The sequence below is a fragment of the Callorhinus ursinus genome, unplaced genomic scaffold (genome assembly GCF_003265705.2).
Source record: "Callorhinus ursinus isolate GAN/ISIS: 27379988/994484 unplaced genomic scaffold, GSC_fseal_2.0 scaffold15, whole genome shotgun sequence".
In the NCBI taxonomy this organism is placed as follows: Eukaryota; Metazoa; Chordata; class Mammalia; order Carnivora; family Otariidae; genus Callorhinus; species Callorhinus ursinus.
This window is the reverse complement of record NW_027397077.1, coordinates 39,514,390-39,540,334: the sequence shown is the minus strand read 5'-3', so window position 1 is coordinate 39,540,334 and position 25,945 is coordinate 39,514,390. Positions and strand designations below refer to the sequence as shown.

Here is a 25,945-nt window from a genome sequence, read left to right as displayed (position 1 = left end):
TTTCGGTGTGGACATACGTTTTCATTTCTCTTGGATAATATATAAAGGAGTAGGATTGCTGGGTCAAGGGTAAGACCCTACACTATTAACCACTACACATTTCAGCTAGCCTTAGTCTCTACTATTATTGAGTAATTGTATTATAACACTCATATTCACTTCTACCTATGAATTATCTCTGTTGTAACGCCCTTTACTTTTATTATCACAAATCCTCACCTCAATCCCCTAACACAGGAATCATTATCACTGTTACACAGGTGAGAGAAACTGGGGCTCACAGAAGTGAGGCAGCTTGTCTACACTTAGTGAACTCTAATGCAGCCGGGACCACAACCCACATTGTGCCTATTTTCTGTGCCCTCTGTGCCTGATATCATGTCCTGAGCCATACTGTGTCCCAAAGCTTTTGAAACTTGCCTCTTCCCCTCCTTTCGGGCCTTTTCTGGAAGTTAGGCTGGCCTGAAGTCCCAAGGGTGAGAGCTACACACACTCACTCCCCATGCTCTTTTCCCCAGCTGGGACTGAAGGCCAGGGGAGGGGCTTCCCTGGGAGCTGGAAATAAAATGGAGGGAGGGCTGGGCTGTGCTGGGCAGTATCTTATTGGAGTTATCCTGTTGGAGGCTGTGAGGGGGGAGGTAAGTGTTTCGTTCTGGGATTTTGGGGGAGGGGGCTCCTGGAGAGCAGGTGAGGTGGGCTTGGCATGGGGAGTGAGGAGTGAGGCTGAGACAAGCAGACTTGGGTAGTGCTAAGTGGGGGAGTTCACAGATAGGCTGGCCTCAGAAATCCCCCAAGTTGTTAGAAGGAAAGAGTGATTTTACCCGACTGGGAAGAGGGTTCCTTGTTCCATGACCACTCCCTGAGCTCCCTGCCCTGTGCCAGGCCCTCTCTGCACCGGGAATAGAGAGAACATCTCAGGGCGAGGCACCCAAGGATTGGTGGGGCTAAGGCAGAAACAGACACTGAGGCACGCTTGGCTTGGAAGTAGGAAGGGCAAGACGAAGGGGAAACTGTGGGAGCCATCTAAAAAGGCTTTCCAGAGCCTCTGCTTCCCTTGTTTATAGTGTTCTTGTCCAGTCCGTGTTGTCCATATAAAACTTTTCTCATCAGTAAATTAATTAATTAATTAATTAATTAATTAATAAAAGGCTTTCCAAAGAGTGGGAAATAGTGAAATTGGGGCTGCAAGGCTGCATATGTTTAGCCCTGAGCTGGAAGAGGACACTGCAGGCAGTGAGAGCTGCCAGCGCAAAGGCTCGGAACATGCAACAGCTGACACAGAGAGGTTCAAGGAGAGAAAGCGGCAGGTGCGCCCAGGATATCAGCTATCTCTGCATTCAGGATGGTTGCCAGTAGCCATAAACCACAGTGGCTATTTCTATTTAAATTAATTAACATTAAACAAAGTTAAAAATCCAGCTCCTCAGTTGTACTAACCACATTTCAAGTGCTCAGTAGCCAATGAAGCCTAGCAGTTCTGGTACTGGGGAGAAAGGATATAGAACATCTCCAACATCCATCATCATAGAGTCCCTTTGGCCAGTGGGAAGCCTCAGAAGGGGTCCGGATTGCTCAAGGACACAGGAGAGAGCCTGTGTGAGCCTGGCCTGTGAAGTCTCTGGGCTATAGGTAAGGAAACAGTCTCCAGAAGAGGGGGGGTGATGTGACTCACTTCCTGCCAGCATAAAATGGACTCTGCCCCCAGAGATAGGACCCAACCAGGCATGGCCTCTTCAGCCCCAACTGGGGATCTCTGATCAGTGTGACCAGAGCCAGAGTCAGAGAAACATGGAGTGAGTAGTGCTGGGGAGGGAGGAGCAGCTGCTGAGGGGGGCTGAGCCTGGGACCTGAGGGGGTTTCCAGCTTGGAAATTGTGGGATTGGACCGGAGAAGGGCTGGAAAGGTGTGTGTGGGAGTTGAGAGGAAAGACCAGAGTGGAGTTTAGCTGGATTGGGGGTGGGGGGGAGGATTGACACATTTGCACTATGTCAAATGATGAGTGAGAGGGAGCCTTCTATTTCTACCCTAACTAGCTTTCTGCTTCCTTCCCAGGTCCAACACTATCCAGGTGACAAGGATGGAATATGCCATGAAGTCCCTTAGCCTTCTCTACCCCAAGTCCTTGTCCAGGTGAGGAGAGCCAAGGGTGGAAACAAAGGAGAGCTATTTGTGAGCTGTAAGGCAGACCTCTTCAAACTTCAATGGGCTCATAAGTCACCTGGGCATCTTGTTAAATGCAGATGTTGATTTAGTAGGTCTGGAGTGAGACCCAAGATTTTGCACTTTTTTTTTTTTTTTTTTTAATTAGCGAGAGGAGAGAGAGAGCGAGAGCATGAGAGAGCAAAGTGCTTGAGCGGTGGGGGTGGGGGGGGGAAGCAGAGAGAGGGAGAGAGAGTCTTAAGCAGGCTCCACACTCAGCACAGAGCCCAAAGCAGGGCTCAATCTCACCGCCCTGAGATCATGACCTGAGCTGAAATCAAGAGATGGAACACTAAAGGGTGCCTGGGTGAATCAGTTGGTTAAACGACTGCCTTCGGCTCAGGTCATGATCCTGGAGTCCCGGGATCGAGTCCCACATCGGGCTCTCTGCTCAGCAGGGAGTCTGCTTCTCCCTCTGACCCTCTTCCCTCTCGTGCTCTCTATCTCTCATTCTCTCTCTCTCAAATAAATAAATAAAATCTTAAAAAAAAATAGTTGGAACACTAAACCAACTGAGCCACCCAGGCGCCCACATTCTGGATCTCATTTAAACCTGATCACAACTTTGGGAAGTGGGGATTATTATACCAAATTAATAGATGGGGGCACTGAGGTACAGAGTGGGTGCTCTCAACCTCCTCATAAACGGGTACTGGAGCCAGGATTCAGGCTTGGGTCTGACTCAAAAACCCAGGCCCCTTCGCCACTTCATTTCACTTTACAGGTGGGAAGAGAGAGGCCAAGAGAGGAAAGTAGTACTGGGGGAATGTGGGATGTGTCCCCTATCACCTTGCTACTCACCATGATCAGTGCCAAAAGGCAGCGCCAATGCTACTTCAAAACTTATTAGACATTTGAGGGGCACCTGGGTGTCTCAGTCGTTAAGCGTCTGCCTTCAGCTCGGGTCATGATCCCTGGGTCCTGGGATCGAGCCCCACATCGGGCTCCCTGCTCCACAGGAAGCCCGCTTCTCCCTCTCCCACTCGCCCTGCTTGTGTTCCCTGTCTTGCTGTGTCTCTATCAAATAAATAAATAAAATCTTAAAAAAAACTTATTAGACATTTGGAATCCCAGACTCCACTCAGACCTACTGAATCAGATTCAGATCCCCAGAGGACCTATATGTTCACTAAAGTTTGAGATGTACTGATCTAGCAGGCCTTTGAGTAAGACTAATAAGACTTAGAGCAGGCCTGGTGGGTGGTAGAGGAGGAGAAATATGATGAGTTCAACCTACAGGGGTAGGGGAGTCAGTTTCCTGCAGTGGGGTAAGGGCTGGGAGGCAGCAGACAGCTCATTCTAATGCTCCAAATTGTCCCCAGGCATGTGGCCGTGAGCACCTCAGTGGTGACCCAGGAGCTATTGTCTGAGTCCAGCCCGGAGGCCCCCAAGGCCCGGCCCTGCAGAGTAAGCACTGCTGACCGGAGTGTGCGGAAGGGAATCATGGCGCACAGTCTCAAGGACCTCCAGCACAAGGTGAGGGTCAGGACTGCCCTCAGCACAGCCCAACCACTGGGACTGTGGCTGAGAGCTGGCCCTGCCAGCTACCTCTGTCCTCTGGGTCATGAGCTGGGATTTCAGCTGGGATGGAGCTCATGAGTTGGATGGTGAAAAGATTTCCTTTCTGATGCCAGCCCGAATGAGTTGGTAGTGCCTGCCTGGAGTGCTGTTCAATGGATTAGTGACAGGGGGAAGGCAGTATATTGTCATCCTATACTAACAGTAGGCCAGTGGTATTTTCAGAGTATATTTTTCTTATTGGGAGGACCCTTTGGTTCCCTTTTCCACTGTACACACACCTGGAAGTTGGGGAGATAGGCGAGATTTTAGGGATTCTCTTCCCCATCTCCTCCCTTCAGCCAGGGCAGGTCTTCAATCCATCTCCTACACTGGCTTTCCATGGAAGGCTTTGTTAATTGCTGTGGAAGATTTTCTTCAAACTATTGATCAGGTAAGCTTCCAGAGCAGGAAACCAAAGACACACAGCTCTTGTGGATAGCAGTTAACAGCAGGCAAGAATGACACCCTTCCCCATCTCCATGCTCCCTCTCTCTCATTGCCTCTCCTACAGCCTCATCTAATCTGGTTTCATATTAATCTTGAGCCTCACTGCCCCATTAGCTTGTTAGCTAATAAGCTCCCTGCTCCTATGCAAGCCCAGTTGTCTGGCACAGATCATACATTTGGATTAGGCTTCTGATTACTAGAGTCTAGAGTTTAACATATAGAAATCATAGCTGACCTAAACGTCTATTCCAGAGTCCCTCCTCTGTTTCTGTGAATTAGGTCTGTTCTTCTTTGTGAGAGCCCATTTCCCCTCTCTTGTGAGGCTTGGGGCTGGACACACCAATTTCTTATGCCCTGAATCGAAAGGTCTCTTTTGTACTTGAGTCTAGACTTGCTAGTGTTTTTCACCTGAGGTCTGAGGACCACTTCCTGTGCCAAAATGGACTTATTGCACATGACTTCCCAGACTGCACTCCCTGGGACTGATTAGGTCATGAGTGAGGCTCAGGAGTTGTCATTTTCAGCAGGTTCTTCGGGAGATTCTTATCCACTGAGTTTGGGGACCCCAAGTTAGAGTCCTAACTCCAAAGCATGCAGGGAGGAACAACAGTGAAGGTCCATCTTTCCAGCATGGAACAAATGTTAAAGGTGAATCTCACCTGTCGAGCAGGGAGGACATCAACCTGTGTAGACTGCTTTTTCAAGTTTGGCAATATAAAGAAAGGAGCAGAGAGAGTGAGGGGAAAAAGGGCAACTCGATATGGTTGGCAGTGACCAGATTTTTAGTCCCTTATTGGCCATGGCAAAGAACAGAGGGGTTTCATTTTAAAAGACCACAGTAAGCCTTTAGAGGATTTTTTTTAAAATTAATTTTGAAAGAATCTCAAACTAACAAAAGTTGTAAGAACAATACAAGACTTCCTAAATCACTTGAGAGGAGGTTGCCAACCTGATGCTTCTATTCTTGGATACTTCTGTGTGTCTTTTCTACAAGCAAGAATATTCTCCTATATAATTGAAATTACAACCATCAAAATCGGGAAACATCCAATGTTACATGACTACCATTTAATCCTGAGACTTCATTCGAGTGTTACTAATCATCCCAATAATGTCCTTAATAGCAAAAGGATCCAGGTCAGGATTGAGTATTTTATTTGTCTCTTTAGTCTCCTTCAATCTGGAACAGTTCATCAATTTTCCTGAACTTTCAGGGTCTTGACTGTTTTGAATATTATAAGCCTCTTGTTTTGTTTACTGTTCTTTAGTTTGGAATTGCTTATTTCCTCCATTCAGCCTGTATATCTGGCAGGAATATGATAAAAATAGGTTGCCACTGCCAAATTGCATATGATTTTGATTTGTCACATTGCTGTTTAACTTTGATTATCTGAATAAAGAAGTATATTCAGGCTTCCCTATGTAAAGTTACTATTTTTCCCTTTGTATTAATTATTTTCTAGAGAGGTACTTTGTATTAAATATACATCTCATTCTGTATCCAACTTTCAATTTTCTCATTTACTTATATCAGAAGGGATTCAAATACTCCTATCTTAATGGGATATGAGGATGGTAACAGATTATTTATTGATGCTCAAATGGTCCAAGATTTAGCCAGTGGGACTCCTTTCAGCCCAACTTCTGTCCTTTTCCCATGTCCCTATCATTCTTCAGTGCTTTCTGACTTTCAATCACAATGAGGTATTGCAAGCTCATCTTGTACTTTACCTGCCCCAGCCCTTTAACTGGCCATTTTTCCTAAGGAAATCTGCTTCATTTTAGGGGAGAATGGTATTCAGAAACCAAGATCTGGGAGTTAGGTGTGTTCACTGCTATTGGTGTGTTGCTGATCCTAGAACTTTACTGAAGGATTTTAAGCAGAAATACATGCTCTCTAGTGAATCCAAGCAAGAAAAGTAAAGTGAGAATTCTATGATCCCAAGATAGCTAATGATGTGGTTGTGAATGTCCTAAATAGTCTATCCTTATCTGAGGTTATGTAGTATGCTGCCCGATTTTTCATTCTCTAGCATGAATGGGTCATGGGTCTCCTTCCATTTTAATCAGTATAGTGTTAATTTAGTAAATGCATATTATGGATGATGTACTCTTCTAGGTAACTTATAGAATTTCTTGTAATCATAACCCTGAGGTAGTTACTACTATTTTCATTTTCTAGAAGCAGAAGCCAGGTTCACTCACTGGGATTTAAACCCAGGCTGTCATCTCATACACTTTTGCATTTAATCACTGTGAAGACTCTAAGATTATACTTGCTTCAACTTTTTAGATGATGAGATGAGTTCAGATTCATGAGATAACTTTCCTAAATTCAGAATAATAATGTAAGGGAGCTAGAATTCAAACCCAGGTCTCTTTAACTCTAGAGTTACACTATCCAATGCAGTAGTTACTAGTTACATGTGGTTACTGAACTCTTGAAATGAGGCTAGTTGAAACTGAGATGTGCTTAAGTATAAGTGACATACAGGATTTTGAAGACTTAATGTAAAAAAATGTAAAATCATAACTTTTTATCCTGATTTTATGTTGGAATTGTATTTTAGATGGAATTAAATATATTACAAGTATCATGCAGCTATTAGAAAATTTAAAATTACATATGTGTGACACAGAGCATCTATGAAAAACTCACAGCTAACAACATACTTAATGGGAAATTCTAAAAACTTTCCACTTAAGATCAAGAATGAGATAAGGAGGGGCACCTGGGTGGCTTAGTCATTAAGTGTCTGCCTTCGGCTCAGGTCATGATCCCGGGGTCCTGGGATCGAGCCCCGTATTGGGCTCCCTGCTCAGCGGGAAGCCTGCTTCTCCCTCTCCCACCACCCCTGCTTGTGTTTCCTCTCTCCCTGTGTCTCTCTCTGTCAAATAAATAAAATCTTAAAAAAAAAAAATGAGATAAGGATATCCGTTCTTGCCACTTCTATACAACATGGTGCTGGAGGTTCTAGCCAGGCTAATTAGGCAAGAAAATAAAATAAAAGGCACCCTGATTGAAAAGGAAGAGGTAAAACTATTCCTATTTGCAGCTAGAAAACCCTGTAAAACACACACACACACACACACACACACACACACTAAGAGCTAATAAATGAGTTCAGCAAGGTTGCATGATATAAGGTTGCAAGATGTAAGATCAATATACAAAAATCAATTGTATTTCTATACACTGGCAATAAATAATCTGAAAATAAAATTAAGAAAATGAGGGGGCACCTGAGTGGCTCAATCAGTTAAGCATCTGACTCTTGATCTCAACTCAGGTCTTGATCTCAGAGTCGTGAGTTCAGGCCCTGTGTTGGGCTCCATGCTGGGTGTGGAAACTACCTTAAAAAAAAATTAGTGATAATAGCATAATAGCATCAATAAGAATAGAATGTTTAAGAATAACTTTAACAAAAATATATGACTTCTAGATTGAAAATTAACATTGGTGAAATAAATTAGATTGAAGGAAGACTTAAAGAAGACCTAAGTAACAGACAGACAAATGTGCTCAAGGATTGAAAGACTTAATGTTGTTAAGATGGCAATACTCCCCAACTTGATCTGTAGATTCAATGCCATCCCCATCAAACTTCCAGCTACTCTTTTTGTAGATATTGACAAGCTGATGCTAAAATTCATATAGAAATATAATGGGCCAATAATAGCTAAAACAATCTTGGAAAAAGACAAAGTTGGAAGACTTACACTTTCTGATTCCAAAACTTAATACAAAGCTACAGTAATCAACTCTGTGGTATTGACATAAAGAAAGACAGACACACTCTATTAGTTTACTAGAGCTTCCATAACAAAGTACGACAGACTAATACTTAAACCAACAGAAATTTATGTTCTCTCAAATCTGGAGGATGGAAGTCTGAAATCAAGGTACCGTCAGGGTTGGTTTCTTCCGAGACCTCTCTCCTTAACTTGTAGGTGGCTGTCTTCACGTGTACATGGTCTTCCCTCTGGGTATGCTGCTTGGTCTCTAATCTCCCCTTCTTATCAGGACACCAGTAATATTGGATTAGGGCCCATCTTAATGACATCACTTTAATTTAATTACCTCTTTAAAGACCCTATCTCCAAATATAGTCAGATTCTGAGATCCTGGGGCTTAGGACTTCAATATGTGAATTAGGGAGGTATACAATTCAGCGCATAATACATACAAATCAATAGAATAGAATTGAAAGTCCAGAAGGAAGCCCATGTATCTATGGTCAATTGGTTTTTGACAGGAGAAAGAATAGTCTTTTCAATAATTGGTGCTGCGACAATGGAATATCCATATGCAAAATAACAAAGTCGCATCCCTACCTCACACCATGAACAAAATTAAGTCAAAATGGATCAAAGAACTAAATGTAGAGCTCAAACTACCAAACTCTTAGAAGTAAACATAGATAGGGCGCCTGGGTGGCTCAGATGGTTAAGCGTCTGCCTTCGGCTCAGGTCATGATCCCAGAGTCCTGGGATCGAGTCCCGCATCAGGCTCCCTGCTCTTTGGAAGCCTGCTTCTCCCTCTGCTTCTCTCTCTCCCTCTGTCTTTCACGAATAAATAAATAAAATCTAAAAAAAAAAAAAAAGAAGTAAACAGAGATATGTCTTCATGACTTTGGTTTCTTTGATATGGCATCAAAACACAAGCAATCAGAGGAGACAAAAATCAAACTTCAGCAACATTAAACACTTCTGTGTATGTTATCAAAAAAATTAAATGACAACCTACAGAATGGGAGAAAATATTTGCAAATCTCATATATGATAAGGGTCTAATATCAAGAATATATATAGAACTCCCATAACTCAACAATAAAAACAGAACTCAATTAAAAATGGGTAAAGAGGGACACCTGGGTGGCTCAGTCGGTTGGGCATCTTCCTTCAGCTCAGGTCATGATCTCAAGGTCCTGGGATCGCATCCCACATCAGACTCCTTGCTTGGCAAGGAGCCTGCTTCTGCCTGCCTCTCTCCCTGCTTGTGCTCCCTCTCTCTCTCTCTCTGACAAATAAATAAATAAAATCTTTTTAAAAATAAAATAAATAAAAATGGGTAAAGAATTGAAATAGACATTTCTCTAAGGAAAATATATAAATGACTAATAACCTATGAAAAGATGTTCAACATCATTAGTTGTTAGGGAAATTCAAATCAAAACTACTTCATACCGACTAGAATGGCTAAAATAAAGGCAGACAATAAGAAGTGTTGGTGAGGATGTGAAGAAATTGGAATCATCATCCATTGCTAATGGGAATATAAAATGATGCAGCTGCTTTGGAAAACAGTATTGTAGTTCCTCAAAGAGCTAAACATACAGTTAATTGTGTGACTCAGTATTTTCACTCCTAGGTATATACCCAGGAAAACTGAAAACATATGTTCACTCACAAACTTGTGCATGAATACTCCTAACAGCAGTATTCATAATACTACAAAAATAGAAACAACCCAAATGTCTATAGCAACTGATGAATGGATTTATTTATTTTTTTTTAAAGATTTTATTTATTTATTTGAGAGAGAGAGAGAATGAGAGATAGAAAGCACGAGAAGGAAGAGGGTCAGAGGGAAAAGCAGACTCCCTGCTGAGCAGGGAGCCCGATGCGGGACTCGATCCCGGGACTCCAGGATCATGACCTGAGCCGAAGGCAGTCGCTTAACCAACTGAGCCACCCAGGCGCCCCCTGATGAATGGATTTAAAAAGTGATATATTGGGGCACCTGGGTGGCTCAGGTGGTTAAGTGTCCTCCTTCTGCTCAGGTTATGATCCCGGGGTCCTGGAATCGAGCCCCCCATCGGGCTCCCAGCTCAGCAGGGAGCCTGCTTCTCCCTCTGCCTGCCACTCCCCCTGCTTTTGCTTGTTCACTCTCTCTCAGATAAATAAATGAAATCTTTAAAAAATGTGAATATTATTCAGCCATAAAAACTGAATCATATTACAACATAGAGGAAACTTGAAAACATACTGAGGAAAAGAAGTCAGTCTAAAAAGACCACAAATGGCATATGATGCCATTTATATGAAATGTCCAGAATAGGCAAATCCATAGAGACAACCAGTAGAGGTTGCCACGGGTTGGGGGATGGGAAATGAGTGCTAATGGATAATGGGTTTCTTTTAGGATGAAAAAAATGTTCTGAAATCAGATAATTGTGATGATTGTACAACTTTGTGCATGTACTAAAAAACACGTAATTGTATACTTTAAAAGGGTGAATTTTGTGGTATGTAGACTGTATCTCAATAAAAATTACATATGTGACTCCCATTATATTTTTATTGGACAGCACTGTTCTAGAACATAACCATGAATCCAGGTACCAAGACGGACCGTAATATAGAATCTTTGGATGGTGATCCCACAGCAAGAGCCTGGGTTCCAGTCCCATTTCCCATAGATCCTTATCCACTTGTTCTTTCCCTGGGAGCTGAGATGATGTAATACGGGTCTTCCCCATGCCCTGTGTCTGCATGGGGATGGCAGAAGCATCACTGATCTTATTCTCCAGGTCCGGGACACCCTGATGCTGGCAGACAAGCCCTTCTTTCTAGTGCTGGAGGAAGATGGCACAGTTGTAGAGACAGAAGAGTATTTCCAAGCCCTGGCAGATGACACAGTGTTCATGGTCCTCCAGAAGGCACAGAAATGGCAGCCCCCGTCAGAACTGGTGAGTTCCCACCCGTGTAGTGGGGAGAACACTGGGAGCCTAGAAGAAGTCCTTGGGAGGATGCCAAGCACAGCCTTGTCTTAATACAGGGTACCAGGTACCAACTTGCCCTCTCCCGTAAGCCTGCCAAGATTGATGTGGCTCGTGTAACCTTCGACCTATACAAGATGAACCCACAGGACTTCATTGGTTGCCTGAATGTGAAGGCCACTCTGTATGGCACATACTCCCTTTCCTATGACCTGCACTGCTACCGGGCCAAGCGCGTCATGAAGTGAGTGAATTGGGATTAGCTGGGGATAGGGTGGGTGTTCAACAACGAGGGAGCCCCTCTCTGCTCACATGGACATTCTAGGGCCTGGGACTAGTGTTGATTCTGACAAAGCATGACAGTTAACATTTGTCTAGAACTTTATGGCTGAATTAGTGCTTTAGCATATGCCAAAGGGATACACGTACTCCTCCAGGTGGAACTGGGATATATTATTTTTCTAATTACCTTCCACTACAACAACTATTTTTTTTCACCTAAAATAGTAAGTTTTCCTAAGTAGTCTTCTAACCAATTTTTAAAAAGTAAACATACATCAAAGATTTTATTGAACTTATTAATTAAGGAGAGAACCAGCAAGAAGTTACAATCAGTTCAGAGAATTCAAAAACCCACCAATACATATAGGTCCATCAAGAATACTGAGATAAGGGGCTCCTGGGTGGCTCAGTCAGTTGAGGGGCCAACTCTTGGTTTCGGCTCAGGTCATGATCTCAGGGTGATGGGATCAAGCCCCAGGTTGAGCTCTGCCCTCTGCCTGGGGAATCTGCTGGGGATTTTCTCTCTCCCTCTGCTTCTGCTCTCCCTCCTCCTTCATAAATAAATAAATCTTAAAAGAAAAAAGAATGGGATAAATTCATAGATACGAAATTGGATATTTCCATGTGGGTGGGAGGGATGAAATAACTGTCCTTCTACAGAGGGAATTAATTTGCATGTCTGTGGACAATAGTCATTTGTATTATCTAATGAACTTCTTTTAAACTTTTTACTTTACTTTTGAAAGTGTAATCAAGTAACACAGGAAGCATGAGAATATGTTAAATGATAAGACAAGGACCGTTAGGGTGGTGTTTCCCAATTTCAGCTGTTCCACTAGTGCTCTAGTGAATTCTTTTTTTTTTAAGATTTTATTTTTTTAATATTTTGTTTATTTATTTGACAGAGAGAGACACAGTGAGAGAGAGAGCACAAGCAGAGGGAGTGGGAGAGGGGGAAGCAGGCTTCCCGCAGAGCAGGGAGCCCGATGCAGGGCTCAATCCCAGGACCCTGGGATCATGATCTGAGCCAAAGGCAGATGCTTAATGACTGAGCCACCCAGGCGCCCCTGCTCTGGTGAATTCTTACCCTATCAGGTGGATGCAGCCAGTGAGGCAGAGGCATCCAGCTATTCCAAAGCCACAAAGCTAGGGAGTAGCAGGGCACGGCCTCTTGCCAGTTTTTTCTGACAGATTCTACTCCTCCCCAATTGCTTCATTTATCATCTACTGAGCACCCACCGTGTGCCCAGCCCTATGATGTAAGCTAAAGATCCAGAGATAAACAAGACGTCAGAACAAGCTGCACGAACGCTCCAGTGCCTTGATGAATGCTGGCACATAGCAGGAATTCAAATCATTGTAGAATGAATGAAGATGCATCTGATCCTTGTTCTTAGAGGCCTTCCGAGAAATCCTGCCCAGGGTCCCCAGAGTTCTGCCAGAACATATGTAGCTAGAGTATTCCAAACCTTCTTGGCTTTCTTTTTTTTTAATCAGTTGTGTGTGTGTTTTTAATGTTTTATTTGTTTATTTGAGAGAGAGAGCACAAGCAGGGGGAGCGGCAGGCAGATGGAGAAGCAGGCTCCCCATTGAGCAAGGAGCCCAATGCGGGACCTGATCCGAAGGCAGATGCTTAACTGACTGAGCCACCCAGGCACCACCCCCTTCTTGGCTTTCTGAGTTTCTTCTGTGTATAGCCAGTCTGGAGATGAGGGACCTGAGGTGTGTGGTTCTGTTTGCCAGAGATGACATCCAAATGACAGGCTTCCGCCTAGTTCTGAGGCTAAAAGTCCCATATTCCTCCTATACTTTATCATGTCCCATCTTGATCTGGGCTTGCTGCCAGTAGTTTTCAAATTTCAAAATCTAGAGCAAGAAGCTTCAGTCTTTAAACTCAGTGCATTTAGGGGAAGTACGACTCTCAGACCTAAACACAGTAGACATGTTGGTATCAAAAAAAACCCAGCAAGCTGGAGTAGGTGTGGTAACTTCGTGGTGTAAGCTAGTTTTATTATTACTGTTGTTGCTGTTGTAGTAAAACATACATAAAATTTACCATTTTAACCATTTTAAAGTGTATAATTCAGTGGCCTTAAGTACATTCACAATGTTGTGCAACAGTTACCACTATCAATTTCCAGAACTTTTTCATCACCTCAAACTGAAACTCTGTCCCTATTAAACACTAACTTTCCACTCCCCCTTCTTCCAGCCCCTGGTAACCTGTGTGCTACTTTCTTTCTGTGTTAATTTGCCTATTCTAGATATCTTATACAGTACTTGTGCTTTTGTGACTGGTTTATGTCACTGAGCATAATATTTTCAAGGTTCATCCATGTTGTAGCGAGTGTCAGAACTTCATTCCATTTATGGCTGGACCACTGGTTTTAAGCCTCAGTTCTGTGATTTAAGAAATGGGTATACTTTTCAGGTATAGTCTCTAAAATTTTAAAGAAGGGGTGCCTGAGTGGCTCAGTTGGTTGGGTATCCAACTCTTGGTTTCAGCTCAGGTCATGATCTCAGGTTCATGAGACCAAGCCCCTCACTGGGTTCTGCACTCAGCAGGGTGTCGGCTGGAGATTCTCCCTCTCCCTCTCCCTCTGCCCCTTCTCCCACTCATGCTCTCTCTCTCCCCCCACCTCTTTCTCTCTAAAATAAAGAAATAAAGCTTTAAAAAAATAAATAAACTTTTAAAGAATCTTCATGTGTAAATGTTTATAGTTCTAATTATGTTCCTGCCTCTCTGTACCTCAACCATAAGTTCATTTATTGAATAAAGGTTAATAGTTTGAAAGTTTCAATACCAGCCAGAAAGTCTTTATTTTCTTTTTGTTTCCCCCCCCGACCGCCCCCTCCCCCAGGACTATACACCCCTAGTGACTCTCATTAATCTCTTTTAAACAGATCTGGATAAAGAACTTGGTTAAAGTAGTCAAGCATTCCACCAGCTACTCTTGACCCCATGTTTTGCCCTACTCTTCTACCGATTAGGCTCCCAGTGAAGTGACCTTATGTTGTTTCAACCTCATAACCATCAAAATGGTAATGATCTTATTTGATGGATGGGAAAGCAGACGCTCAAAAATCTAGTAGTTGGCCAAGCTTCACACAGCCAAGAAGACCCGATTAGAACTCTGGCCTATCTAATTCAAGTCCTGTTCTCAGTACGTTGCAACACAGGGCATGGGGGATTTTCATGTCCAGCGCCCTGAAAATTAACTAGACCACACATGACTTGGAAAGGCCTCAGCATCTAGAACAGAGGTCATGAAGGACAGCGCCATGGTAAGGAGATTAATGTAGCTGGCCAAAAGTAGTACTTTTACAAAAAGTAAAGGTTTTATTAAATAAGTTTGAACTTTGCATGAGAAAATAGCGAGGTTATGGACATCTCAATGAAAGGCAGGCAATGCCTGTAAACCCTTTCCCATTTGCTGAAGGAGGGCAGCATCCATTCCTGTTGACACACCGCTCTACGGTTTCTGAAATTATGGAGGGGGAGACATTTAGAGGATGCAGGGAAGGATTTTCTTTGTGTTTTGACTCTAGTGTCTTTTTCTTCCACCCAGGGAAGTTCTTCGTTGGGTCCTCTTCAGCATGCAGACCACAGGCCATGTGCTGCTTGGCACCTCCTGTTATATGCAGCAGCTCCTGGATGCCACAGAGGGAGGGCAGCCTGCTGAGAGCAAGGCCCGATCACTCATCCCGACCTGTCTAAAGATACTGCAGTGAAGGCTCCAGTCCTTGGAGGCACTCCCCAGGCAAAGACTAGACTGTGGCCCCCATGCTAAGCTAGTAGCACCACAAACTGGCAGCTAGACACGTCTTACCTCGCCACACCTTCCTCACCCTCACCTCACATGAAGGAAGAAGCCTTCCCAGGGGGAAAGGCCAGAAACCTGAGGGTTCTTAGCCTGGCCCAGCTCCTTCCTGTCCAGGGTAGCTTAGCTGACCAAGAAAGGTCACCAGCAGGCTAGGCACGAAGTCTGCCCCTCAGCTACTGTCTTCATATGCTCCCCACCTCCTGGCCTCCCAGCCCTAATACTCCTTTGTGAACCACCAAGCCCACTAGTGTATGATATTAGAGAGCTCACATTACATTATTTATGCTGACACATCTTTGCTTGTGTTCTTTGGGGGTGAGGGTGGGGCTCTGTCTGGAAGGTTGGAAAGGTGTAAGGGAAGAGAGGAATCTGTTGTCAAACCATTTTTCAAAATGTGGGGTTATAGGAAACAGGACTATTTCTACCAACAAAAAAAATATTTGATTCTGGAGCTAATGTCTGCTCAATCAGAGACTTGAGCAGACCATGTAATCAATACAATAAAGGACAATTAAATTTGCCTACCAGAAGGACTTTGAATGGCAGGGTGGGACTAAGGCACTCTTCTAATTTCTCAGTGTTACATTTTATTACAACCTTTTAAGTGTTTAGGTGGGAAAGGACTCGCCAGGCCATAACACAACCCTCCGTCAATGCTCTCCCTAGCTTGCCAGAAGCTTATCTTTCATGTTCAGCACTATCAACTTCAGGATTTCAAAATGAGCTGTTACTTAGCCACAAAGAATATTAGTTTCTCATCAGTGAGAGCTGACATTTTTCGATCTAGAGCAACTCAAACAAGATAAGCATGAAAGGCCAAGTTTGTAAGTGACTGTGCTTTAGTGAGTGACTCTCAGATTCAAAAACATGTCATTTCTGCCCCTGAATAGAAAGCCTCTTTGGGTTTTAGATACAAAGTCCTGTGTTACCAAAACTAGTCTGGAAAGTTATTGCTGGTGGCAGCTGATCCAAGCCTATGGCCATGTGTGGGAGGAGCTGCAGAGCTAGCAAAAACATACTTTCTATTCTGGGCTTTCTCCTGCTCTTGCATTTAAGGCCAGAGGCCTGGCTCAGTGCTATCCTGGCTCCATGGGGTAGCCCTTCCCCATGGAGGCACCATGTTTACATCAGCATAGAAGCTCCTCCTGGTCAACACTCGCAGAGGCTGCAGCCTACCTGCCCCCCCCTTTTTTAACATTTATGTATTTTTTTTAAGTAAATGCTACACCCAATGCCCAATGTGGGGCTTGAGCTCACAACCCTAAGATCAAGAGTCGTATACTCTACAAATTGAGCCAGCCAGGAGCCCTTATTTTTTTTTTAAGTTTCTTTTAAATTTTTTTAAAGGATTTTATTTATTTATTTATTTATCTATCTATCTATCTATCAGAGAGAGAATGTACAAGTAGGAAGAGTGGCAGGCAGAGGGAGAAGCAGGCCCCCTGCTGAGCAGGGAGCCCAATTTGGGGCTTGATACCAGGACGCTGGGATCATGACCTGAGCAGAAGACAGATGCTTAACTGACTGAGCCACCCAGACGCCCCTTTTTAAATTTTTTTAAGTAAGCCATCTGCCTCTCTTGTGAAGTTAGTCACAAGTTAGTCACTCACAAGCTGAGTTGGGCTGGGGGTCCAGAAGTTTGGAATTTGTCCAAACGTCCCTCTTCATAAGATTCAGAGTTTCACAAGTGAGTCTTAAGTGACTGACCAGGGTCTCTTGGCATCGAGCCCTCTCAGCCTACGGAAAATTAGGTTCTTTTCTTCCAGGAACTTGGGAGACTGACTAGCTGTCAGCAGTGAACAGGATAGGGCAGACTTTGATGAGGCTGGGATATGTGAAAAGAACATTCCAGAGAGCATAGGACCTCAGGAGAGCCAGAAGCCCGTCCAAGTGGGAGAAAGGCCCTCCTGTGGCCAAGTGCCATAGTGGAGGAGAGGTCTGGTGCAGTTAAGGCACACTGTGTTCCAGCCTCTGGGCCTTAGTCTTTCCACTTTTGCTCAAGCTGGTACTTGCGAAAGCACAGGAGGCCTTTCAGAAGAGGGTTTCTAAAACGCCGTGGGGCCTTATGACAAAGCACAGTACTGCCTGAGCCCAAAACAGGATAAAAACCATTTGTATTCTTGCCAAATATCTTGCCAGCTCTATTTGTGTACATCTATTAAAAAATTGATTGTTTAAATCTTTGAATTAAAAAAATAAGTTTCTTGAGGTATAATTTACATACAGTAACATTTTCCCTTTTAATGCATAGACATTTAATTTGGGCAATGTTTTGTTTTGTTTAGTTTTTGGTAATTTTTAAAAAGATTTTATTTATTTAGAGAGAGGGAGAGAGAGCATGCACACACACGTGCACACACACACACATACACACACTTGAGGGGAGAAGCAGAGAGACAGGGAGAGAGAATCTCAAGTAGACTGCACTGAGCATAAGCCTGAATTGGGGCTTGATCCCACGACCCCAAGATTATGACCTGAGCCGAAATCAAGAATCAGATGCCCAATCGACTGAGTCACACAGGCGCCCCAGTTTTGGCAAATCTATAAAGTTATGTAACCACCATTTCTAGCATGCTGAAAAATTCCCTTATGCCCTTTCTAATCCCCATCCCCCAGCCATTCCAAGCTCCTGGCAACCCCTGACTCTTTTCTACCAATATAGTTTGCTTTTTCTAAAATGTCATGTAAGTGGAATCATATAGTCTTTCTTAAAAAAGTATTTCTACTTATTTTTATTTTAAAAATTTTGTTATTTAAAACATTTGATGAATCAGTCTTCCATATTTGGCTTCGATTTTTAAACCAGGTTTGCATGTGTGCATGTAGATGAAATATATCAATGAGATAAAAAAAAAACACAATTCCAAAGGGTAAAAATCATTATTCATTTTCTCACTTCTGATCCCTTCTCCTGAAGCGAACATCATCTCATTTTTGTGTGTCTGTTCAGAAATGCAGACATAAAATGTAATAAATATATGTAAATCACATACACACACATATGCATCTTCTAGTCACACTGTCCTTTTCTTTAATATATATTTGGAGACTGTTTCATATCAGCACCTACAGATACACACATTCCTTAATTAATGGCTGTGTGGTATGGATATGCTACAATTCACTTAGCCAGTCCTTTGTTGATGAATTTAGGTTAATTTATTCTTTTCCTAATGCAAACAGTGAATTGAAAGTTACAGTGCTCTTAGTAAATAAATAAAATAATATACAGGTTGCATGTAACTTTTGTATAGTTGTAATTATAGGATAGAACCCATTTTGTTCCTCGCTTTTTTTTTTTTTTTTTTTTTTACATAACATCTCATTTCTCCTGTTGTTCCCTGCCTCTGCCTCCCCTCCTCCCAATACCTTTTCCTCCTGGTGAATTCTATTAGTTGTTCACAACCCTTCCATCACAACGCATGCTGGGACTAGCTCCTCTCCCTTCACCCTCTCAGCATCTGCATAGGGTTTAGCAAGGTGGGTGGTGATGCTGTGATCTGTGTGCACTCGGTGATCTTGTGGGCAGGGCCTCAGTCTTGTTGATTTGTGTGTTTCCAGCTCAAAGATGCCAGGGTCTGGCATAGAGTTAGCATTTAAAAAATGTTGAATTGGTGACGTATTAGATTTATTTCCCCTATAGAGCTAATCTAGGACAGTATGTTTCCAGTTTTGAGATTTGTTTTGGTTTTGTTTTGATAAATAATGTTGTAGTAAATCTCATTCTCCCTCTGGCCTTCTTCTCCTTTTGGATTGATTATGCACCTTTTTTTGTTTGTTTGTTTTGTTTTTCCTTCTTCTCAATTTGCCTTACAAAATTGGGCACAACGGTGGTTTTTTTTGAAGTCAGAGGCTCCTACGAATTGGAATGGTAATCAGAGTACCTTAACCTTTCGTTCCTGTTTTGTCTTAAGTGACGTCCTCTGATCCCGAGTAAATTCCTTCTCAGCTCCGTGCCTCAATTTCCCCAAAAACACAGACGTGAAGTAAATAAAGCCTTTTCTTCCTGGGCGAATGCGAAGCTCCGCCTTCTCAGGGCTCTGAGCCCGCCTGCTCGCTATTCCGATCGACAGGCAATCTGACCAATCAGCGCGCTGTAGCCGAGCGGGCCGGCCCTTCTGGACACATGCGCACTGTCTCTGTTCGGGAGATGGGTGGCTGTCGGGGTTTGGGCCGCATCTGGGGTGGCTGGCGGCGGGGGCCGGGGGTCCACGCAGCGCCCGAGGCCGCAGGCTTTGGCACCGAAGCCGGGTGATTACGCCTCCCTCCGCCCCTTCGTGTGGTTGGGACGGTGGGGCCGGGTAAGGTGTGTGTGGGATCTGGAGTTAGGTAGGCGTGGGTGCTAATCCCGCCGCTACTCTGTGACCCTGAACTTACTCACTTGGTTTCTCTGAGCTTCAGTTCCCTCCTCTGCAACATGGGGCCAGTTGTTCCTGAATTTTCGGGAAGCTCATCCAGGCATTTTGAGGCATTTGTAGGAGGTGGCAGGATTTAAGCTGTGTGGCGATAAGAATGGATACACATCAGGAAACAGTGATCTTGTTGCTTACCCCACCTTTTCCAGACATCAGCTGCGACGTCGAGGATCCAGCAAACGGTCGGGGCCTCTGGGGGACCAGGCATTCCCGGGGCTGCTGCAGCTAGAGAACCTCAGTCGGGAGGGGCTGGTTGATGTGCTGAGGGCAGCCGTAGTGGACCGGAAAGGTGAGGGGTGAGAGGGGCAGCTGCACAGACATCTGGGAGGGGAGCCTTCTGGGGGCTTACTGGGCTCCCAACCAAAGCCTTTGGGGGTCATATCCTGGCTCTGCCTCCCACTAGTGGTATGACCTGGAATCAGCCACGTAATCTGTCTGAGCCTTAGCATCATGGCCATAGGGGTGTGAGGGTGCAAATAAAGAGAGCCTTGAACATAGTAGGCACTTGGTAATAATTGCTATAATAAATTATTTATGGACAAAACACAGGCTTTGAAGTCAGATCTAGGCTCTGTAATCAGCTTACTGTGTGACTTTAGGAAAATAATTCCTGTGAGCCCGAGTCTCCGAGAAAAAGTTAATTTTCTCAGCTATTTATTGAGCATAGGTTCTATTCCAGACACTGTTCCAGTTATACAGTGCTGAACAAGGTAAATACGGTTCCTGCTCTCAGGGAGCCAATGTTTTAGTGGGAGAAATGGATTAACCGGAAATAAATGAACAAGGTACCTACTACTGATCAGTGCTATGAATAAGACAGGGTGTTATAACTGTGTGGCAGACATTAGATTGGAGATTCAGGCCTCTCTGGTAGTGACATTTGAGCCAAGAGGATATGAAAAAGCCAGAAAGGGTGAAAATCTGGGACTAGGAAAGTCAAGCAAGTATAAAAGCCTAAAGTGGCAACAAGCTTAGCATATGCCAAGGACTGAAAGTTCAGTTTAGGGTGTGGTTGATAATTCATGTCTGAGAGTTGTAGTGGGGCCAGTTGAATTGAGAAAGTATAAACTCTTAACTGCTGCTTTTGTGTCACTGATGCTCATATACTGTATGTTCTAGGACCTCTCGTGACGCTGAATAAGCCACCGGGTCTACCAGTGACAGGTATGGGCACGGGGCGGGAATGCAGTGGAACAGGGTTTGATGGCTCTGAGGGACAGGATAATGAAAAGAAGGAGATGGTGGCATGAAGCCAAAGGCCTCTGAGAGCAACTTGTACTTTTCCTTCTTTTTTTTACCCCAGGAAAACCAGGGGAGTTGACGTTGTTCTCGGTGCTGCCAGAGCTGAGCCAATCCCTGGGGCTTAGAGATCGGGAGCTCCAGGTTGTCCAAGCATCTGGGAAGTAAGTGGTGGTGGTGGGGGGGGGGTGATGGGAAGGTAGCAGGACAGGCCTCCATCTTGGGTGAGGGAACAGTTGCTTGGGAATAGGCTGAGACATTTTCCACAGGCTGGTTTGGGATAGAGGAAGGATGCAAGGAAGAGGAGGGAATGGACAGATCTGGGTTCAAATCCATGTGCACAAACTGTGATCTTAGGAAAAGCATGAACCTCACTGAGCCTCAGTTCCCTTAATCATAAAATAGAGCAAATCCTATGCTCAGTGTGCAGTCACTTCTCCAATCCCATAATCACGGCAGGCATTGCTAGTTGATCCATGATATTCTTTTCTCTAACTGCTGTCAATTAGAGCTAGTACTGGAGACGAAATATTTCTGAAATTCCACAAACTCATAGGCTTGTGGGGAGTTTAAATATTTATGAGCCAATATACACAAAATTCCTACTCTAGTGCCCGGTGCGTTGTAGGCATTCAGCAGTGGGTGGTAATTGTTACGACATTTGGCTTTAGCTCCTTGGGGACCAGGGGAGAATGAGAAACTCTTTAAATTATGTAGTCTTATTGTCAAACATGAGCAAGTCTTACTTGTTTCTCAGGAGGAAGTCTGGGTTATAGTTCTGGTGACTGTTTTGCCTTAAGCAGGTCTGTGTTCCTTCCGAGGGGTCTCCCTTTTTTGTGGGTGAGCCCAAGGGACTTTAACTTTTGTGATTTATCCTCTTTCCCCAGAGAGACCTCTGGGCTTGTACTCCTCTCCAGCTGCCCTCAGACAGCAAGCCGCCTCCAGAAGTTCTTCATCCACTCACGGAGAGCCCAGAGACCCACAGCCACCTACTGGTGAGAGGTGTCCGGAGGCTCCCGGGGCAGCAGGGGGGTCCTGGCAAGCCGTCCGGTGACCTCCTCCTGCCTCTTCCTCAGTGCTGTCACCGATGGGGTCCCAGCTTCTCCTGAGGGGCATATCCAAGTCGCTCTGAAGCTGGAACACACTGATGGCGTTGATCTAGTGAGTCATGGTCTGGGAGGGAACAGGAGGGGACTCTCCAAATATATTATCCCTACAGAGGAGTCAAGGGTATAGACTTGGGGTGGGTGGCTCTCCTGTCCCCTAAAATAGGCAAGTGACCACTGCTTATACTCTGGCTCTATCTTTTGGGAGGAGCAGAGAGGGTCTGGGCGTAGCTCCAGATGTGTGTGAAGCTCGTTCATTCTTGGGCTGACGATACAGGTGATTCCAGTGAAGTCCCCATCCCGAAAGGACTTCCAAGAAGGTGTCAAGAGGACCCTCAGCCACTTCCATGTGGTGGCCAGGGGCGCTGGCTGTGCCCTGGTCCAGCTGCAGCCACTGACAGGTGGGTCTGGAACCCTAGCCAGCCTTCATGACTATTTGGCTGGGGGAGGCAAAGGGGGTGGGAGGAAGGTGGTGGTGTTAATGGCAGCTTGGGGAGCATTTGATGGATTCCAAGGGTAGAGCCCAGCTAGAGGAGACAGCGCTTCTGCTGCCAGTCTGATCATCATTCCTTTGTAGCCCATCTTTTTTTTTTTCTTAGTTGTTGGTCTCGGGATCTTCTCTTTGTCTTTGGTGTTCTGTGGTTTCACTGTGCTGAATCTAGGTGTGTGGGCTTAGTTTTATTTATCTTGCTTAGAATTCACTTTGCTTCCTGAATCTGAAAGTTAATATGCTTCATCAATCCAAGAAAGTTCTTTCTCTTCAAATGTTGCACCTCTTGCATTTTCTCTATTCTCTTCCTTTTGAATGCCTCTGAGATGTGTCTGACCTTCTCATTCTACTTACTAAGTCTCTTTTCTTTCATATTTTTCATTTCTTCATCCCTGCTGCATTCTTGGTAATTTCTTTAGGTCTATTTTCCAGGTGAATAATTTTCTGTTCAGTTGGATCTAATCTGCCAGTTCAGCCCATCCGTTGACTGTATTTTTCTTCACTTCTAGAAGTTCTGTTTGGTTGTTTTACAAATAAAAATGGCCTTATATAGCATTTTTTTCTCATATTATTTGTTCAGGTTAAATATACTGATACTGTATTTCTATATTTTCATTGTCTGAAATTCTGGAGGGCCTAATCCTATGATGTTTCATACTGACTCTCACACTCGGTAGATTGTTTCATTGCTCTGTGATTCAGGATTGTGAATTCAAGTTCAGCTGGGCCTTTATCTGTGGAAATCTTGTGTTGCTTCACTGTGGGTAGGGCCCTCGGGAGAGGTTTTGCCTTTGCTTCTGCCAAATGCCCCAGAGCTGTCACTGCTTCAGGATCTCCTTAAATATTAATGTCTCGGTTGGAAGTTCACAGATCATTCTGGTATTAATTTGGGTCCCAGGCCTGTGTGAGATCAGGCTCATGGTTGTGAATTCTTAGAGGAAAACTTCTTCATTCCCCTCGCCCACACCTAAGGTGATCATCTGCCTTCATCGGTGGCTGGCTTTTTCTCCTGGTTCACCCCTTCACTGAAGATACAGCCCTTCTAGGATTTCATCTGGGTACCAAGGTCTCAGCCCTGGCCCCTAGGTAGCTATTTAAACCAAAGACCCCTGGATACCAAGATTTGCAGCATCCCTAGAATAGATGAAACATTGGCTCTTGTGTGCTGTGGATTTGTTTTCCATTGGTTTTGGTCTTGGGGACTTTACTTTCCTATGCCTGGCTGCATATTTGAAAGAATGATTATTATATTTTTCTGGTGTTTCCAGGTGGTTTATAGAGAGTTTTTAGATTATCCAGTCCACCATATTGCCAGACATGGAAACAGAGTACAGCTCCTGGGTTTGAATCCCAGCCTGTGGTCCTGGGCAAGTCACTTCTTTTTGAGCTTCAGTTTTCTGTGTGTAAGATGGGAATGATGATAGGACCCGCCTTATTGGGCTGCCATGAGGATTAAATAAATTTACATATGTGAAGCACTTTGTACCATGCCTAGCACATAGCCCCCCATTCCTGTCTTTGTCATGTTTCCCAAAAACCTGTTCAAATTGGGGTAAGCCAAAAACAGGGAATGTATTGGCTCCCATACCTTAAAGTTTAGGTGTCGTTAGATCTAGAGGCTCAGAGGATGTCCTCTGGAACTCTTTCTCCATTTCTTTTTGCCTCCTGCATGTTGGCTTTTCCCTCCCACAGGCTCTCCTCTGGGCAAGGTAGAGATGGCCAGGGGCTCTGGCAGCTCTAGGCCTGCACCCCACCAGTTTAATACCCTAGGAGGAAAAAGCATTCCTTATTTCCAGTAGCTTCAGCAGTAAATTCGGGGTTGTATCTCTTTATGAGCGAATCCCACAGGCCAGGTGGTTTGATGGTTATGACTGTGCTGATCTGGTCTTGCACTTGGAGGCAGGGGCAGGAGCATTGACCTCACTGAAACCACATGCCTGGGGAATGGGAGTGCGGTGGTGGTGTTTCCCCAGAGGAAAGGAGGAGGGATAATCCTGGGTGGGACAGAAAGAGCAGCTGCCCACCATCTGTCCTGTCTCCTGTCCCCCAGTGTTCCCCAGTCAGCTGCAGGTACACATGGTACTACAGCTGTGCCCTGTGCTTGGGGATCACACATACTCTGCCTGTGTGGGCACTGTCCTGGGCCAGCGCTTTCTACTGCCAGCCAAGAGCACCAAGCCCCAAAGACAGGTACCCACACCCACCTATCTGCTGTTTCTGGGGGTGGGCTGTGAAGTGAGGATGGGCAGCGCCTTTAGACATTAGCTGTGAAGTCTGGGACTTCCTTCCAAGGCTATCTATAGTCCTGTCTTACCGTGTGGCCTTGAGCAAGTAACATCCCCTCTCTTAGGCCTCCTTCTGCCCATCTGTTCAATAAGGGACTTGAACTGGCTGATTTCTCAAGGCCCTTTTAAATCTGTTCTTTAAGTCCCTGGTATAAGGGCTAAACGTAATTGTGTGTGTGTGTTAGGGTAACTCTGTCTGCTCTAACAGAGTAACCCCAAAGTCCCAGAGTTTAACACAATAGTTTCCCTCCACATTAAATCTAATGAATGGGGGTGGGGCAGGGGTGGGCTTGACTCCAAGCACTCAGGGACCCAGGCCACTGCTATCCAGCCAGCAGATGAAGGGAAACAGTGCAGTGCAGGTCCGTGTGGGAGGTTTTCACAAGCCAGGTCTGGAAGTGGCATATACTTGCCCTCCTGTTCCATTGGCTAAAACTAGCACATGGCCTCACCAAACTGCAAGAGGGACTCAGAAATATTTAGCTGTGTGCCAGGTGGGAACTGATTTGGTGAACCCTAGCTAGTCTCTGCCATAGTGTGACAGTATGTGTGTGTGTGTGTGTGTGTGTAGAGAAGAAATGAGTAAGAAACTATGGACATGGAGGGAGGGAGGAAGTACATGCCTTACTTCCATTTTGGTTAGAGCGAGCTGGTTGGAACTCAACCTGGCTGAATGCTGACATGCCTCTCCCACCTCAGGTTCTGGATGAAGCCCTCCTCAGACGCCTCCACCTGACCCCCGCCCAGGCTGCCCAGCTGCCCTTGCATCTCCACCTGCATTGTCTCCATCTTCCAGGCATGAGGCTCAGGGAGGCCCCCATGAAGCTTCTGGCACCCCTGCCCCCTTATTTCTCCAGGACCCTACAGTGCCTGGGACTCCACCAACAGTAGTCCTCTTTCTGTTCCTTCTGTTTCCACTGGAAAGCAGTGGGGAAGGGGGAGGGGGCGTAAGGATGAACCTACGATATCAGGCTTGAGGAGAATGAGGTCAGTGCGCAACATGCACTAAGGCCATGCTTTAAGATCCTGGGCTCTGCATTCGGACAAACCTAAGATCAAAGCCTGGCTAGGCCATTTGCTGTACGGTATCAGGCAAATGACTTCATCTCTCTGGACGTGAGTTAATAAAAGTACCTACCTCATAGTGTGGTTTTGAGGATTTGCTGAGAAAGTAAACATTTATCATGGAGCATGCTTTCTGCTGAGTTCAATATATGGTCTTTTTATTTGGCTGTTTCTATCCCAGTTCTAGCTGAGAGGAAATGTCTGATTTTTTTGTTGTCGTTCAATTGTGGTAAAATACACATAGCAAAATTTACCATCTTAACCATTTTTAAGTGAACAGTTCAGTGGCATTAAGTACATTCACATTG

The 25,945-nt window shown here is 44.6% G+C and overlaps 2 protein-coding genes and 1 long non-coding RNA gene across 7 annotated transcripts; 2 read left to right on the top strand and 1 right to left on the bottom strand.

Moving 5' to 3' along the window:
- Positions 1–559: 559 nt before the first annotated feature.
- Positions 560–14,942, top strand: CIDEC (cell death inducing DFFA like effector c). 4 transcript variants are annotated; one of them, XM_025885365.2, is made up of 6 exons: positions 560–638; positions 2,053–2,130; positions 3,522–3,675; positions 10,740–10,898; positions 10,988–11,172; positions 14,780–14,942. In XM_025885365.2, exons 2-6 carry the CDS (start codon positions 2,078–2,080, stop codon positions 14,940–14,942), a joined length of 714 nt encoding a protein of 237 aa, XP_025741150.1. In that variant the 5' UTR covers positions 560–638; positions 2,053–2,077. The 4 variants fall into 4 exon arrangements, with proteins under 4 accessions (XP_025741150.1, XP_073757728.1, XP_073757727.1 ...); XM_073901626.1 differs by lacking the exon at positions 560–638 and adding an exon at positions 1,465–1,629; XM_025885364.2 differs by lacking the exon at positions 560–638 and adding an exon at positions 1,769–1,793.
- Positions 5,999–19,012, bottom strand: LOC141374217 (uncharacterized). Its single transcript, XR_012380952.1, has 3 exons — positions 17,895–19,012; positions 9,078–9,224; positions 5,999–8,793 (listed from the first exon to the last, which is right to left on the bottom strand). It is a non-coding gene; the product is annotated as an uncharacterized lncRNA (long non-coding RNA).
- Positions 19,013–19,156: 144 nt separating this feature from the next.
- RPUSD3 (RNA pseudouridine synthase D3) lies at positions 19,157–25,777 on the top strand. 2 transcript variants are annotated; one of them, XM_025885270.2, is made up of 9 exons: positions 19,157–19,288; positions 19,602–19,741; positions 20,572–20,616; positions 20,756–20,855; positions 21,579–21,686; positions 21,768–21,852; positions 22,075–22,198; positions 24,338–24,477; positions 25,272–25,777. In XM_025885270.2, the coding sequence occupies exons 1-9, from the start codon at positions 19,164–19,166 to the stop codon at positions 25,461–25,463; spliced, it is 1,059 nt and encodes a 352-aa protein (XP_025741055.1). In that variant the 5' UTR covers positions 19,157–19,163; the 3' UTR covers positions 25,464–25,777. The 2 variants fall into 2 exon arrangements, with proteins under 2 accessions (XP_025741055.1, XP_025741057.1); XM_025885272.2 differs by lacking the exon at positions 24,338–24,477 and having other exon boundaries at positions 25,272–25,414.
- Positions 25,778–25,945: the final 168 nt, after the last annotated feature.

Coding starts and splice junctions, on each gene's coding strand:
- CIDEC (XM_025885364.2), top strand. Junction 3,676..10,739: donor TCAAGGACCTCCAGCACAAG/GTGAGGGTCAGG, acceptor CTTATTCTCCAG/GTCCGGGACACCCTGATGCT. Junction 11,173..14,779: donor CGGGCCAAGCGCGTCATGAA/GTGAGTGAATTG, acceptor TCTTCCACCCAG/GGAAGTTCTTCGTTGGGTCC.
- RPUSD3 (XM_025885270.2), top strand. CDS start 19,164: ATGCGCACTGTCTCTGTTCGGGAGATGGGTGGCTGTCGGGGTTTGGGC. Junction 20,617..20,755: donor ACCGGGTCTACCAGTGACAG/GTATGGGCACGG, acceptor TTTTTACCCCAG/GAAAACCAGGGGAGTTGACG. Junction 22,199..24,337: donor CCAGCTGCAGCCACTGACAG/GTGGGTCTGGAA, acceptor CCTGTCCCCCAG/TGTTCCCCAGTCAGCTGCAG.